The sequence below is a fragment of the Athene noctua genome, chromosome 5, assembly GCF_965140245.1.
Source record: "Athene noctua chromosome 5, bAthNoc1.hap1.1, whole genome shotgun sequence".
Lineage (NCBI taxonomy): Eukaryota > Metazoa > Chordata > Aves > Strigiformes > Strigidae > Athene > Athene noctua.
Window position 1 is genome coordinate 53,017,870 of NC_134041.1, and position 15,173 is coordinate 53,033,042.

The 15,173-nt window shown below is 59.6% G+C and overlaps 3 protein-coding genes across 3 annotated transcripts; 2 read left to right on the forward strand and 1 right to left on the reverse strand.

Annotated features, from left to right (window-relative positions):
* Window positions 1-647: 647 nt before the first annotated feature.
* On the reverse strand, window positions 648-4,211 carry CYP17A1 (cytochrome P450 family 17 subfamily A member 1). The gene is made up of 8 exons (XM_074908439.1): window positions 3,894-4,211; window positions 3,228-3,366; window positions 2,533-2,762; window positions 2,218-2,304; window positions 1,900-2,109; window positions 1,470-1,639; window positions 1,285-1,388; window positions 648-1,042 (listed from the first exon to the last, which is right to left on the reverse strand). Exons 1-8 carry the CDS (start codon window positions 4,209-4,211, stop codon window positions 774-776), a joined length of 1,527 nt encoding a protein of 508 aa, XP_074764540.1. The 3' UTR covers window positions 648-773.
* Window positions 4,212-5,126: 915 nt separating this feature from the next.
* BORCS7 (BLOC-1 related complex subunit 7) lies at window positions 5,127-8,824 on the forward strand. Its single transcript, XM_074908440.1, has 5 exons — window positions 5,127-5,286; window positions 5,996-6,058; window positions 6,517-6,560; window positions 6,984-7,004; window positions 7,473-8,824. The coding sequence occupies exons 1-5, from the start codon at window positions 5,146-5,148 to the stop codon at window positions 7,522-7,524; spliced, it is 321 nt and encodes a 106-aa protein (XP_074764541.1). The 5' UTR covers window positions 5,127-5,145; the 3' UTR covers window positions 7,525-8,824.
* A 492-nt stretch (window positions 8,825-9,316) lies between these two features.
* Window positions 9,317-13,600, forward strand: AS3MT (arsenite methyltransferase). Its single transcript, XM_074908441.1, has 11 exons — window positions 9,317-9,354; window positions 9,718-9,758; window positions 10,267-10,394; window positions 10,503-10,653; window positions 10,728-10,864; window positions 11,155-11,224; window positions 11,464-11,545; window positions 11,630-11,761; window positions 11,884-12,026; window positions 12,448-12,582; window positions 13,421-13,600. Coding segments are annotated over exons 1-11 (1,119 nt in total). The 5' UTR covers window positions 9,317-9,353; the 3' UTR covers window positions 13,520-13,600.
* The last annotated feature ends 1,573 nt before the right edge of the window (window positions 13,601-15,173 follow it).

Sequence of the window (15,173 nt, forward strand, 5' to 3'; positions counted from 1 at the left end):
GGCACCTGTGTGCATACGCCTGCGCGTGCCGGCAGCGCGTGTGTGCCTGCGTACCGTGGGAGAGGAAGCAGTTGGGAGCTAAAACTGCAGGAAACTCCAAGCTGTTTCCTTCTTTTTTCCCTGCAAGGAGCGGGTGGGGGTCCCACTGGCGGGAGCACCCTGTCCTGTCCCACTGGCAGGGGACGCTGTCCTAGGACAGGGCAGGGGAAGGCAGGGCTGGGGGACTCTCCCTGCCCCATGGCAGGCTCAGCTCTCAGTCCACATCATGTTCATTCTCCCTGCTCCCAGTGGGGAAACTGAGGCAGGGGCCAGCGAGGGTCACCCACCTGGTGTCACAGCCACTGGGCACAGCCTAGGCATCCCTAACACCCAGTGCCCACTGGTCACTTTTCCCCCCTTACCTGGCTGGGGTGAACCCTTCTCCCCCAGCAGCTAGGGGAGGGGGGCTTGTCTGTATGACTCGTGGCTGTCTCTGGATGGGCCCCACACCCCTGGGGGGGCAAAGGGGCTGTTTGTGTTACCAGCCCCACAGAGGGGCTGTGGCCTCACAGCTCAGCCCAGCACTCACATGAAGTTGTGGGGCCACCATACATCTCAGGCACACACCCACCTCTCCCCTGCCCTTCATTGCCTGCCCGAAAATCAGCCAGAGTCAGGCTGCATTGGGAACAGCTTTATCCAGACCACCCCACATGCATGGGGCAGGCGGTCTCTGTGCTCCCATCCCATCCCATTCCATCCCACCACTGCCTGGGATCCAGGGCTCATCCCCATCACGAGGCGGCTCGCCAGGCATCCCGCAGCCTGGCCTTCACCTGAAACTTCTGCACCTGCAGCACGACGCCAAACTTGCCCTCCAGAGAGGGCAGGGGCTGGTCCTGGGGGCACTCGAGCGTGAACCTCTGCAGCACCCAGGCCAGGAAGAGGAAGAGCTCCATCTTGGCCAGGACTTCGCCCAGGCAGACGCGGATCCCGGCTCCAAAGGGAAGGTAGCTGGGTGAGGGCGAGTGGATGTGCTGGCCCTGCTTATCCAGGAAGCGGCCTGCAAGGGCAAGGGGCACCATTGGTGTTGGCAGGGATCGGTCCCTTCTGCCTGAGACCTGCCCAAGTTCATCACACGTGTGTCCCTCCCTACTGAGCTGAAATAGCAGAGGTGCAAATGTCCCAGCCAGGGGGGAGCAGGATCCAACCTCCCACCACTAAGCCTCTCCCAGGCTCAGCCTCTCCCATTCTGCCCACCCTGCTGTCCCTGTTACCCGGGAGGACAGGGAGCACCCAACACACCAGGATTGAACTCCTCGGGCTTGTCCCACTCCTTCTCATCATGGTGCACGGACCAGAGGTTGATGACGACCCTGGCACCCTTGGGGATGGAATATTCCCCGATGCTGCAAGATGAACACAGAGTGAGACAGTTGCTCCCTCCCACAGTCTCTGCCTGCGTCCCAGATGCGTCCTGGGGGTCTCACCTGGTGTCAGCAAGGGACACGTGTGGGATGAGCAGGGGGGACACAGGCCGGATGCGCAGCACTTCGCTGATGGTGGCCTCCAGGTAGGGCAGCAGTGGGCGGTCGCTAAGGTGGGGGTGACGTGCCAGGCCGATTTTCTCATCCATCTCCTCTTGGATCTTCCTCTGGACCTGGGAGCAGAGCAAGGGCTGGTGTGGGAGCAGGTAGAGGTTTGCCCTGTGTGCAGGGGCTCCCCGTGGCAGTGGGGTACACTGAGCATCACCAGCATGTCCTCACAGGTTGTGCAGGGCAGAACTAAAATGCCCACAGCCTGATCCAGCTTATTTGCAAAGCCTGACATCTCTCTTGGCACCTGCCTCCCCCAAAGCCCCCTACAATGTTCCTGGTGCCAAAGGGAGCCAGGTCCCCCGATGTGTGGCATGGACCCTACCTCGGGGTGGTGGAGCAGGTAGAGCACAGCCCATTTGAGCACAGTCGTGGTTGTCTCCACGCCAGCCCCGAAGATGTCCCCCACTGTCATGAGGAGGTGGTCGTCGGTCAGCTCCAGCCCTGGTGCCGGGGGGCTGCTGTTCTCCGCACTGAGCCTCACTTGCAGCAGGGCGTCCATGAGGTCCCTCACGGCGTCCCCGCAGAAGGCTTCCTGCCAGGGCACACATGTGAGCCAGGCTGTCCTGGGCACAGTCCCCTCCACCCCAGCTCCAGCACCCCAAAATTCCCCAGCATCTCCCTGTCCTGGCCCCATTGGCACCTTGTGTTCGGTGAACTTCTGCTGGAGCAGCTGGTCCCGGACCTTGAGGCACCTCTTCAGCAGGGCCAGATCCTTGTTGGGGAAGATCTAGAGGAGAAAAGCCCCATTACAGCAAGTGGCTCCAGCTCAGCCCAGCTTCTGCAGGCCCCCAGGCAGTTGCTCTGTGCCCACCAAGGTCCTGGCTCTTGTGGGACACCAGGGCAGGGACCCAACTAACCCCGGGGGACTCAGGTAGCTCCCTGCCGCAGGACACATCCCAGGTCCTTCCTCTCATCCAAGGTGAAAGGATCAGGCAGTCCCCGTGTCCCTGCTCACCTGGAGCCAGGGGAAGATGTCCACCAAGCTCTCCTTGGCCACGGTGTCCACAATACCCTGGCTGTACTCCAGCATGGCCTCGAACTCGGGGTCCCCGCGCCGGTACGAGGAGTTGAAGCAGAGGGAGCAGACCACGTTGGTGACGGCCCGTGTGAGCTCGGGGGCCATGTCGAGGGCCATATCCTGCGCAGCGCTGAGCGTCTCGCAGAGGGATGCAGCCTCCCGGCAGACTGAGGCGGAAGGGAGAGGCAGGCTGAGCCCTGAGGGGCTGGGATGGGCAGAAGGGACAGTGCTGGGTGCTGGGGAGGGACAGAGAAGATGGAGACACGCAGGGAAGTCTCCGTGTGTGGCTTGATGCTCCTCCTGGGTGGAGCAGGGAGCCCAGCAAGCCAGGTGCTGGCTTCATGCCTCAGTTTCCCCAGCTGAGAGTGAGGAGAGCCAAAGCTCGGGGCAGAAAATGGATGGGGAGAAGTGTGAATAAAGCACTGGGGATGGAAGGACAGGGACTGAGCCCCTCCTAGACAAACTGGGGGTGGGGTGGGTGGTGGTGGTGCCGGGGTGTCGGGCTGAGCCAATGAGTTTCCCCTTGGTTCCCAGAGGGTCAGGGCACAGAGAAAGGGAAAGCCTAGCCCAGATTAAGTGCGGGAGGGAGACAGAGATGGGAGGGAGCCTGGGGTCTGGCAGGGAACACTTACTGATCCTCTCGAGGGCGAGTGAGCCCTCCCCGAACATGGAGAGGGCAGTGTGCACCAGCTTGCGCTGGAACTTCCAGAGGGGCCCGTAGCTGGCAAAGGCGATGTCCTTGCCCCCCCGGGACAGCAGGTCTGTGGTCACCTGTGGGACAGGCAGCCCCGGAGTCACCCTGCTGCAGGGCAGCCCCCCAGGGGTCGTGTGTCAGAGAGGGGTGATGCTGGGGGGATGGGTAAGCATCTCATCTCATCCCAGGGTTGGTCTGGGGGCTGGTGCTTAGTGCTGGCACACAAAGCCCAGGCCATGAGCTTTGCTTTCCCCCCTGGTGAGGACTGGTGGAGAGGTCTGGGGACATATGCCAGGGTTAGGGGCTGGGGTGCCCAGGATACTAGGGGGTGCAAGGAGCCTGATGATACCTGAACCCACATCCCCATGCCCCAAGATGCAGCCAGCCCTGAGGGAGAACGGACACCCTCAGGGTGGAGGATGCGCAGTATTCACCCTGGGGAACAGGGCAGAGAGGGGCTGCCCCTGCCATTGCTTTGCTGCAGGCAGGATGGGGAGAGGAGATGGACCCTGCTGGGTGCCAGTGCCTTTCTTGGGAGCATTCCCCCCACTTCACCCAATGCTGCAGTGGGAGGGCATCCCCCCAAAACCTGCTGCCAACTCACAGTGCGGGGCCGTCCGGCGAAAGCCTTCCCCTTCTTCAGCAGCACCTCCCTGGCGTGCCGGTAGCTGTTGACCACCACCACGTAGTGGGAGCCCATCCAGAGGGCGTAGAGGCTGCCGTAGTGGCTCTGCAGACGCCAGAGCCGCAGGTGGAGCTGGGGATGCCCAGCCAGCTGCAGCAGGCTCCCCACCAGCGGTAGGGCTGGCAGGCTCCGTGGGCGCCCCAAACCTGTCCCCATCCCTGAGGTGGCTCGCTGTCGCACCAGCTCCCAGGCGCAGAGCAGGGCCAGGGCCAGCAGCAGGGCCCCCAGCAGTGGCATGGCAGGGCCGGCTGCGGGGCTGCGGCAGCGCAGGGGGCCTTTATACCAGCTGTGGGGTCATCGCCTTGACCCCGAGGCGGGCTCGCCTCCTTATTGGGGGATGGAGAGGGGGAGAACTGAGCTCTTGGGCCCATGGCCAGATCTGCAGCTGGGCACCTGACAAGGAGCAAGGGCAGTGGGGCCATGGCCGCACCGGGTGGCCGTGGGGGAGCTGCATCCAGCAGGCTTCGAGCCAGGGAATGCCTGGGGCTGGATCCATCCTTGGGGCTCTATACTCAGGGCCTCATGACAGGCGAGGGGTGTGGGGGTAGCTGAGTCCTCAGGATCTCCTCTGGGTGCTGGTGGGGCACTGTGGTCTGTCCCCAGCCTGGGAGACCCTCAATGTGCCCAGGAGGGGATGGGCAGCACAGGGCTGGGGGCACTGGGCAGCACTGGGCAAGCACTGGGGAGTGCAGAGAAGCCCTGGTCAGCACTGGGAATGCTGAGAAGCCCTGGTCAGCCCTGAGTGTCAGCCCTGGGTGGCGGTGGGCAGCAACAGGCAGCACTTGGCAGTGCTGGGCAGTCCTGGTCAGTGCTAGTGAGTGCTGGGCCGCCCCTGGCACCGCTGGGCAGCCCTGGGCAAGCACCGGTCAGCGCTGAGGAGCCCTGATCAGCTCTGGTCGGTGCTGGGCAGCGCTGGGCAGCACCGGTCAGCCCCGGGCAGCACTGGGCAGTGCGAGGCAACCTCGGGGTGTCCGTGCCCGGGGTGATATCCGAGTCCTGGGGCAGGCCACGGGGGGATAAGAGCCCCGAGGGGACCGGCCCGGAGCAGAGGCGGCCCCTCCACAGCACTACCCCCGCCCGCCGCGGGCCCTGCGCCTTCCCGACTCTTCTGGCCCCCGGTACTCGCCGTAGCGGCGCCCGGCGGGGCGAGGCGGGGCGCGGGCAGGGTAAGATGGCGGCGGGGGGCGCGGCGGACGCCCAGGCGCGCTTCGGCCACTCGGTGAAGGGGCTCCTGACCGAGAAGGTGACGAGCTGCGGCACCGACGTGATCGCCCTCACCAAGCAGGTGCTGAAGGGCTCCCGCAGCGCCGAGGTGAGCGGCGGGTGCCGTCGGACCGCCGACTACAGAGCCCGGCATGCAGCGCGGCTGCGAGGCCTGCGGGGAGGAGCCGGGGGCGGCGGGCGATCTGGACCAACCCGGCCCGGCCGCCCCCCTCTCCCCCGGGGCAGTCTTGTCGGGGGCGGCGGCCGGGCGGGGCGGACCGGCCGGGGAGCTGCGGCCCGGCCGAGCCCCGGCGGCTGCTGAGCGGGGCCGCCGGGGGCGGGCGGGCGGCGCCGGGCATGCTGGGAGCTGTAGTCCGGTGGGGCGCGGGGCATGCTGGGAGCTGTAGTCTGTGGCGGGGAGGTGCGGGGACATCCTTGGGACTGGGCAGGGGACGGGGACAGGGGGACCCCGGCTGCCGGCATGGCCGTGCCGGCGGGGCGCCGCCGTAGGCTCTTGGGCTACGCATGCCAGCACCCTGGGCTCCAGGTGCCTCTGACAGCGCTGGGGAGGCGGTGGGAGGCTGGAGGCTGCCTTTGCCTCATGACATCTCTCCAGAGTGACAGGCTGGAGCGATGCCTCAGGCTCTCCTTAATCCTGTGTGCTCTGTGGAGGGGGCACAGGCTCCCCACCAGCCTCACACCGTGTCACCTTGGGCCCCTGGCCTGTCAGCTGGGCGTGGAGGTCTGCTGAGCCGCCATCACAAGTGCCTTGGGAAGAGCTGCTGCCTCTCAGTCTGGCCTGTGCATTTGTCTTTTAGCTCCTGGGTCAAGCTGCTAGAAACATGGTGATGCAAGAAGATGCCATCCTGCACTCGGAAGATGTAAGCTGTGTTTATCTGTAGAGCACTGTTTCCAGTGGGCGGGAGGAGAGAAGGGTTATAAGAACAGATACACAGATAAGTTACTGGAGTCCTGAAATGTATTTCAGGCAGCAGAGCTGGTGGCCAGAGTAATTTAGTGCTTCTTCAAACCCATGTGTGCTCCTGGCCTTCCAGCATCCTGCAGCCCAAGCCAGCCCTTAATCTGTGCCATCTCTACAGGAAAGTTCAAGGGACTGTAGGTTGAAACAAGGCACTTAGTGCCTGTGCCTGTCATTGGGAAAGAAGAGGGGAGTGTGCCACTGCTAATGGATACCGGTGTTGGTGTTTTGGGGGCAGTGCGGTGGTACAGGGATGACTGTGTTGGAGGAGCAACCTGGGGCATTGGGACAGCTTGTCTTGTGATTCTGCTGAACTAGTCCCATCAGACATTCATTCTTTTCTTTTCTTGTTCTCCACAGAGTTTAAGGAAAATGGCCATAATAACCACTCATCTACAGTACCAGTAAGTAGGGGACACCACATTCTGTCTGGAGAGCTGAATGGATCCCTCAATCCCTTTCTGTTCTACTTGAAGCTCACTCAGACCGACCCCTCTTGCCCAGCTCCTCAAAGCTGAGCAGACCCTGGAACTGGGATCTTCCAGCCCTCTCCAGCTCTACTGGTACAGCTCAGGCTGTTTTGGGGTGGGAGCTGAGGTTTTTGCCTCCTGTTTGCCAGGCACATGTCTCCTGTGAGAGTGTGTGATGCATCTAGGGCTAAAGGGGAGAAGCCAGTGCTGCTGCTGTCCTCTCAGGACTTAATCCAGAAACAGTGGGCTTTTGGCTTCCTGAGCCCTTGATCAAGTCACTTTTCTTCAACATAACATGAACCCTGTTGCTGAGATTTTGTTTTTCTAATGCTCTTTTTGTCTTCTTTTCTCATCTAGGCAAGAAGCAATTCAGAAGAAGTGAGTACTCAGCCAAAGGAATGCTAGGAGGATGTGGGGGACGTGTGGGGGCTGATGGGAAGGGAAGAGTGATGGAGTAGGGTGAGGGGAAAACGGAGTAAAAAGGTTTTTGCAGCTGCCTTTGAAGCAGATGCTGGCCTAGCAAGACAGTGTTTCAGTTCTGTGAAGAGGTGGAAATCTGAGTGAAGGGGTGATTTATACCAAAACTTACATTTGTTTCATTAATGTGATAGAGCCTGTGAGGTTGTTCGTGATCAGAGATGAGGGTGGTGTAGAGCAGAGCTGCCTGCTTACAGATGCACAAAATGAGGTTTGCCTTGTGGGGACACGGAGGTGGGTTGGGGAACCCCAGGATTTCTCTTTGCTGTAGCGTCAGTGCTAGAGCTGTTCTGGTCCCTTGGATGCAGGCAGCACAGCGCAGTCTGGGGAGCAGATCTCACTGTGAACCTCTTCTTGCTTGGTCCCCAGCGTTGAGCAGTCCTCAAACTTACAGGACCAGCTGAGTCACTTGCTGAAATGAAACACAGCCGAAGGCAAGAGGACATCTCGACTGGTACCAAGGGCAGCGAAGCATCCTTTCCCCTCCAGACCCTGGGGTTCAGACCTGTCTCTGGATGGTGCTGGATGTTAGCTGGGATATGTGCAGAGTCTGTGTTTCTGGGCATGTGGACCCCTCTCACATGTCTCCATCCACGTCTCTGCTCCAGAATGCTCGCTTACTCGTCAGTGCTTAGCTGAAACAAATTTACCTGAAACTTTACTCCCTTCAACAATTCCCATGTCCACTTACTTCCCCTGTAGTGTGAGGTGCTCAGCCCACACCAGCACACCTGGCAAGAAATGCATAAAATCAAGCTGTGGGTTTTAAATACAGGTGCTGTTTGGCATTGGTCTGTATTTAGACACAGAGGTGGCAGAGTGCAGTTTATTTAGGGCATGTTAATCAGTGGGAGCTGTAAGTGTCTGGGTGGGTGAGAGAAGTGCTTCGGTGTAGACTGAGGTGCCAGTCCCAGGCCAGAATTTCTGGAAGCAGGAATCTGGGCACACACCTCTGTCGCTGGTCCAGCTGGACGTGGTTTGGCCAGCGTCCTGCTTGGAGGTTATCTTATTTTCCACTCTGCCAGAATTTGGAACGTCATCCCCTTGCCAACCCATCTGCACTGCCTTGGCCTTCAACCGCATTCCTCTTCCTGGGCTGCTGCTCCAGCTCTTGGTGAAGCAGCCGTGGCCATGGTGTGAGTTTTTAATCTGGTTGGGAAGGTATCCAAAGGCCCGGCTGGGATGCAGGCAGGAGAGCATCATGAGCTCAGTTCTGCACTGCTCTGTGTTGGGGGACTAGTGACCGAGCTCCTCTTCAACATCCCAGGGAGCGACATCAGGCCTAGGCTATAAATACCGTGTCTTGTTTTTGGTAAGTCACTTATCTGGAGCACTTGGAGTGCACGGGAAGCACTTGTTTGCCCGAGTGTGCTTTTCATCAGCTGATACGTGAAGGCAGGCTGAGCATGGGCATTGGCCTGCCATGTTCCTGTTGGAGCACTGCTGGGGTTTGGCTCCTGTGCTGCAGAGCCTTGTCCTGGGCTGGATTTCACCATTTCCTCCAGTGTTGCTGCCTGTTTGAGCTTCACTTAATGGCACCACAGCTCCTGCATCCCCATGAAGGTGCCATCATTAGTCCAGGGGTCATGGCAGGTATTTTTGCCTTGGAGAGGGGTCCTGATCCCCAGTTTTGCAGATGTACTTTGGGAATGAGGATTTCTCTTGAGCTGCTGGAGAAGCTGTGACTCACTTGCTGGGAATAAAAGCTGCCCTGAACACCACCAAGCTGCAGCAGAGTCTGTGCTGGATGCTGTCACTGGTGGTCCCTGTGCAGGGGCGGGACTGGGACGGTGGGTCTCTGCCCCCCACTGTCCCCTGTCGTGCTTCAGCTTCAGGGGCTTTGCAGATGCAGCATGTCCTTGCTGCAGATGGCTCGTCCCTTCCAAGGTCCTGTCCTCTGCAGGGGCTGGAGCAGCCCTGTGGCATTAAACTCGGGTCTCCCTGCATTTGGGGTGAACAGGCACAGGGCTGTGCCATGGGGGTGCCGAGTTGTTTGGGGGGGGGGGGGGTTAGCAGGGTGGGGTTTTGGGGGGGTGGGTGCAGGCAAACAGCAGCATGACCCCCACAGGAAAGGGGCCAGCTCCCCCGCCATGCCTGGGGCCCTGCGGAGAGGCTGGGGGGCTGTGTGCCCGGGGGCTGTGTGCCCGGGGGCTGTGCCAGGCGGGAGCTGGTGCCGGGGCGGTGCAGGGTGCCGGGGCGGAGCATGGCCCAGGCTGGGCAGAGTCCAGCCGAGGCACTGCAGCTGGAGTCAGTAAGGCATCCTGGGGCCTCTGCTGCGGGGTGCTGGGGCCTCCCTGGGAACAGCCCTGGGACCGAGGGCTCTCTGCAGAGCTGGGGTGGGGGTGGGATTTCCTCTATAGTTTTTGGGGGCTCATCTCTCCTGGGCGGTTGGGGCTGAGGGGTTGGGGGGGGGGGGGGAAATGTTGTCAGACGCCCCCAGGAGCATTCCACTAGCCTGGAAGTTTGGAGTGTCTCCCTGGGTACTGCCGGGGTGGCGGGGGACAAAAAGTGCTCTTGTATTCGGGGGAAGAAGGGAGGTTCAGGGCCTTCCGGAGGGCCTGGCGCGGTGCCCATGGCTGTGGCGTCAGGCAACAGCTCCACGTTCCTGTTGCAGTGGCAGCCCCCTGTGGAGAGCAGATCCACCGGGAGGTGCAGGTGAGGGGGTGTGCGTGGGAGCTGGCGGGGGACGGGGTGGCTGGTCAGGGTGGGCCGAGCCCAGGCTGTGCCGGGATACCTGCTGGGTCAGGATAAAGCTTGGTTCGGGGCCTGGATAGAAACATTATGTACAGTTGGCTTCTTTTCTCCCGTTTCCCACAGGGATGGGGGGTTGAGCAACCCCGTGTTTCCCTGCCCTTGTTCTCTGCATCCCTCTTGGCTGGGGAAATGATGGCTGCAGCCTGCAAAGTTACTGCAAATGTGAATTAAATCCCCTACTGCAAAAACACGTCTGTGCATGCAAGCAAAGGGAGTTGAAGAGGAGGGGGCAAAGGGATACTTGATGTTAACCTAATTTTTAGCTGGGTGCAAACGAGAGCGCCAGTGCTGCAGGACACTGGAGGTGTGTGCAAGCTTACTGCAGGCATGGCCCCCATGTTTTGGTGCATGGGAAGCCCCTGGTGCACAACTTGCTGTAGTTTGGTGGCCTCTGTCCTTCCCACCTCAGGATTACTATGGCAAAGAGCTGCAGAAGTCAGAGGACCTGAAAACCAATGCGTGCGTCACCTCGGCCAGGCCCCTTCCCAAGGCAGTGAGAGATGCTTTGAAGCGTGTCCACGAGGAGGTGGTAGCCAGGTAAACCCCGGGGTCTCCCCTCCACTGCTGCATCCCTGTGAACTGCAACACCCTGGACTGCTGTGCTGTGGATGCACCTCTGCCCTGCTCAGCTCCTCATCCTCCCAGGTACTACGGCTGTGGTCTGGTCATCCCTGAGTGCCTGGAGTCATGCCGGATCCTGGACCTGGGCAGTGGCAGCGGCAGGGACTGCTACCTGCTGAGCCAGCTGGTTGGGGAGCAGGGCCATGTCACCGGGATAGACATGACCGAGGGCCAGGTATGGCGTGGAGCTGAGGGCTTCCCCTTTTCCCCTCAGCATCCCCCCCACCATTGTTTTCTTCCTTCTCCCAGGTCGAGGTGGCAAAAAAGCACATTGCCTACCACATGGACAAGTTTGGCTACCAAAAGACAAACGTGGAGTTCCTCCAGGGCTACATGGAGAAGCTGGGTGACGCCGGGCTGGCTGATGAGAGCTATGATATTGTCATGTAAGTACAGCACAGGGCACTGCCACCCCTGATACTGCTGCTGCCCAAGTCCAGGACTGCATCCCACTTGGGTCACCCATTTCAGGAGCACGTGTTTAGGAAAGGGAAAATTCCAAGGCAGACTCTGGGCTAGAGCCTGGGAGTATACAAACCACCCTTTTTGTGGTCAAATTGATGTCTCCAAATCCTGAATGAAGCAGTGGGACACACAGCAGCCAGTGGATGTGCAGCAGCTGGTGGTGCTGAGCATGTGAGAGAGTAGAAATGAACCTCAGTCTCCTCCTCCCCAGCTCCAACTGCGTGATCAACCTCTCCCCCGACAAGAGGGCCGTGCTGCGGGAGGCCTACCGTGTGCTGAAGGTTATGCTGGGGCTGGTGCCCATGGTGGGAGTGGAGCAGAGATGGGGTGGGCCTGCAGTTGGGGTGCCACTGGGATGCAGCAAATGGGATCCAGCAAGGTGGGGATGCAGGATGGGGCCAGGGGAGGGCACCTCTGCAGGGGGTGTCTAGCAGGGTAGCAGTGGGGGGTGGCCAGTTCTGCCCACCCCTTTTGTCCCATTGCTTCTTGGGGTCTCCCTTCACTCTTCGCTACCTTCCAGCCTGGGGGAGAGATGTACTTCAGTGACATCTACGCCAGCCAGCGCCTGAGCGAGACCGTTCGGAAGCACAGGGTGCTGTGGGGTGCGTAGGGCTTCATGATGGGGATGACATGGGATGGGGGACCAGACCTTTGCTTCCATCACTGTGTCTGTGGTGTTGTGCTAGGGGAGTGCCTGGCAGGAGCCCTGTACTGGAGAGACCTGTACAGCATTGCTGCGGAGGTGGGGTTCAGCCCCCCGTGCCTGGTCACCTCCAGCCCCATCACCATCGGCGACAGGGAGCTGGAGGGCATTGTTGGTGAGGGTCTGACCAGGGAGTGTTGGCTCCAGGCAGCTGTGGAGTGCTGTGCTGGGATCCCGGGCTCTACCGGTTCCCAGCCTGAGCACTTGGTGCCCAACCCACACACTTCCCCCTTGCAGGTGACTGCCGCTTTGTCTCTGCAACTTTCCGCCTGTTCAAGGTACCCGGTAGCAGCTGGACTGGGCCAGGACAGGTCATCTACAATGGTGGGATCGTGGGGCACGAGCGAGAGATGGTGTTTGATGCCAACTTCACCTTCAAGGTGGGAGGAGGCATGCTGGGGCTCCCCAGAATGCCAAACAGTCCTGGTCTGTAGGGATGGGGAAGAGCTGATGAAGCAGTGCTACTCAGCAGCATTCTTTGTGATTTTGGGGGTAAGCTTTGGTAGAGGGGGTGGTAGGTGGGAGCAGAGGGGCTGTCCAAACCAGGGGAGGTGCAAACAGAGGTGAGAAAGGGAGTCAGATGCATGCCTTGCACTGGGGTGAAGATAGGAGCAGGACATCCATGGTGGCTTCACAGGAGGGTTTGAAGCCAGCTGCTTGGTTGTTGTGGGTGTTTCTCAAGGTTTTGGGCCAGTCTGCTGGCTCCCCTGCTTTAGCTCCCCTTGTCCTGTGACTGGGTGGCTGGAGTCCCTGGGTCACATATTCTGGATCCCAGCGCTGTGACTGTCCCCTTGCCCCCAGGAAGGAGAGGTGGTCGACGTGGATGCTGAAATGGCTGCGATCTTGCGGAGCTCCAGGTTTTCAGAGAAGTTCCTGATCCGAGCTGGTGGGGCCAACACTGCTGCTCAGCAGGGCTGCTGTTGCACAGGAGTGAAGGTTGGTAGCAGGCAGCTCCATGGCTGGGTTCAGAGATGGGGACACGGGTGTCCCCTGCCATCAGAGTTGTCCTGGGATCTTGGAGGGGCTATGGCATGACATCAAGAGACCTGAATCCTTCTGGGCCAGGCAGAAGCCCATGGGGTACCGAGGGTGGTGCCTGGTACCTTATTTTGGGCAACTGCAGCCCAGTGCAGGTTGGGGCCCTTCAAAGGGGGGTCTGCTCTAGCCACCAGGCATGAGAGCCCCTTGCCCCCCCCAACATGTCCATGAGGGCTGCTGAGGCTGACAGCTGGACCTGCCTGAGATTTCCCAAGGAGAGATATCCTTCCCCTGGGGAGATGGCTAGGGACAGCCTGCCCCAGGGAGGTGATGGCCCATCCCCACAGCTCCTTCCTGCTCTCCCAGCTGCTGATGTGAGCTTGGCCCTGGCTGCCAACCCTGACCCCGCAGCACGGAGCACCTTTATCTGCTAGAATCCTCTCTCCTCCTCTCTTTGATAGTCCCTCCAGCCATGGCAGACAAGAGAGATAATGCCTTGCAGCTGTGTGTCCCTGAAACACAACCTTGTATGTGGGGAAGGGCAGATGTCCCTGCCCAAGCAGGAGGCATTTCTCAGATAAAAGCAGAGCCAAAGTCCCAGAGAAACTCTTGGCTTCCTCCTTGCGGCAGGGAAAAGCAGCTGGAATGACCCGGGGGCTGCCCCCATGCTAGCTATGGAAAGTCTGCTTGGGCTGCCCCACTGGCAGGGAGTGAGTCAGGGGGAAATGTCACTTTCCTGAAATGCCCCTTGCTTCCTTCTGGCTGATCCTGCCCCAGAATGTTCTCTGCCCTTCAGGAGAAGATCTGCGATCCCTTCCAGCTGCTGGAGTGGCTGGTGGCCCCAGCTCCTGCCTGCTGTCCTGGTGGCACTGGTGGTCCCCCAGGGTGCTGCTGAGCAGTAAGCAATGGCCCCACGCCGGTGGATGCCAGCAGGGCAGGAGGAGGTGGTCCCAGCGCCACTGTAGAGCAAATAAATGGCTGAGCTTGAAGTCTGTGTGCTTGTGGCCAGGACCATGGGGCCCGTGGGGTGCAGTGCTTCCCTGTTAGGGCTGGTGGGGCAGGTCCCACCTGGTTGCAGTGAGGGTGGGCAGCCGTCCTGTGGGTCTGGTACTATGGGGCTGGCAGTGGCCACAAGTCTTGGACATGCAGATGGGGATGGTCTCTGTGGGAAAGGGGTTGTGGGCCCCCGCACATGGGACGGCAGGTCTGGTGTGGGTTTGGCAGCAGCTTCATGCTTGTGTTGAGCCCAGGGCGCAGAGTGGGGATCTTTGCAGAAGGCAGCATGGCAGAACAGGGTGTGAAAGGAAGTCCTGGCACTGCACAGGGCCCAACTCTGCAGCATGCACCCTTCTGCATGAGCCTGGCTTCAATTTGAGGTCTTGGGGAGCCCACAGCCGAGACACAAATGCTTCTGAGAAATGAAAGGCACAGCAATAAGCAGCCCAGTTGCTTTTTCCTTCTTTTGATCTCCTCCTGCTAACCCCTCTACATGCAGGGAGCCAGGCAGAGTCCAGCCATCTCCCAGGGGTGGGGTGAGCAGCTCAATAACATGATTGTAAATGAGCATCTCCCCAGGGCAGTGGGTGAGAAGGATTGTTCACCTCCTCGGAGCTTGGCCAGCCCTGCTTTTCCATGAGGAACTCACCATGGCACATAGGGTGCAGAGGGATGCCTGTTACTGGCATTCAGGATGGGGGATACCCCAAGTGCAGCTCTCCACGCCTTGTCTTGCAGTCCCACAGCCCGTTCCAGGAAATGGGAATTCCTCTCCCTTTCCCTGTGCAGTGCTGCTGCAGTTTCTTTTTTTCCCAGACTCCATCTAGTGGGAAAATCGTGAGCCCTTTGCAAACCTTGCACCTGCAGAGTTTTGCAAGGAAATGCAGCGATTCTGGAAAAGCAGAAACCCGGCTGGCCATGTGCCGCAGCGGGTGAGAAGTGAGGGCTTTGAGGCTGCAGTGGGAGGTGATGGGCTGAGCTCCTGCCACCCCTTGTCCACAGAGGCTCTTTGGGAAAGACTGTGGGCTGTGCCTGAGCCCTCGGGTGAGCAGCTGAGCTTAGACATGAGGGACCATTTCCACCCCTCCTCACACACTGATTTTCCAGGAGGGATCAAATTTCCTGTTTTCCATTTAAACAGCATCTTGCTGTGGCATGGGGGAAGATAAAAGCAAACAATAAAATATTTGGGCTCAAAAAGAAACATGGGTAAGTGCCAAGGACACTCTGCAGTAAGAGTAGCGGTGACTGAGGAGGGTCCAGGTGATAAGGAGGCGTTTCCAGAACATCTGGAATAAAAAGAATGAACGGTCAGGTAATGCCCAGCTGTCACACAGTGACAGAAAATCCAGAAACAGACATGTCAGCCCAGAATGTTTAACCTGCCCTCTGTCATCAGCAAAATAGAGGAGTGATTAACACACAATTTAGAGATTAAACATATAAATAATGCCCAGAAATATGGTTTCCCGTAATATCACCTTACCAGCCTGTCCTTTTGGTTTTGGATGAGACTATGAATCTGATCTAGTGGGCGTACAAAAATTTGTAAA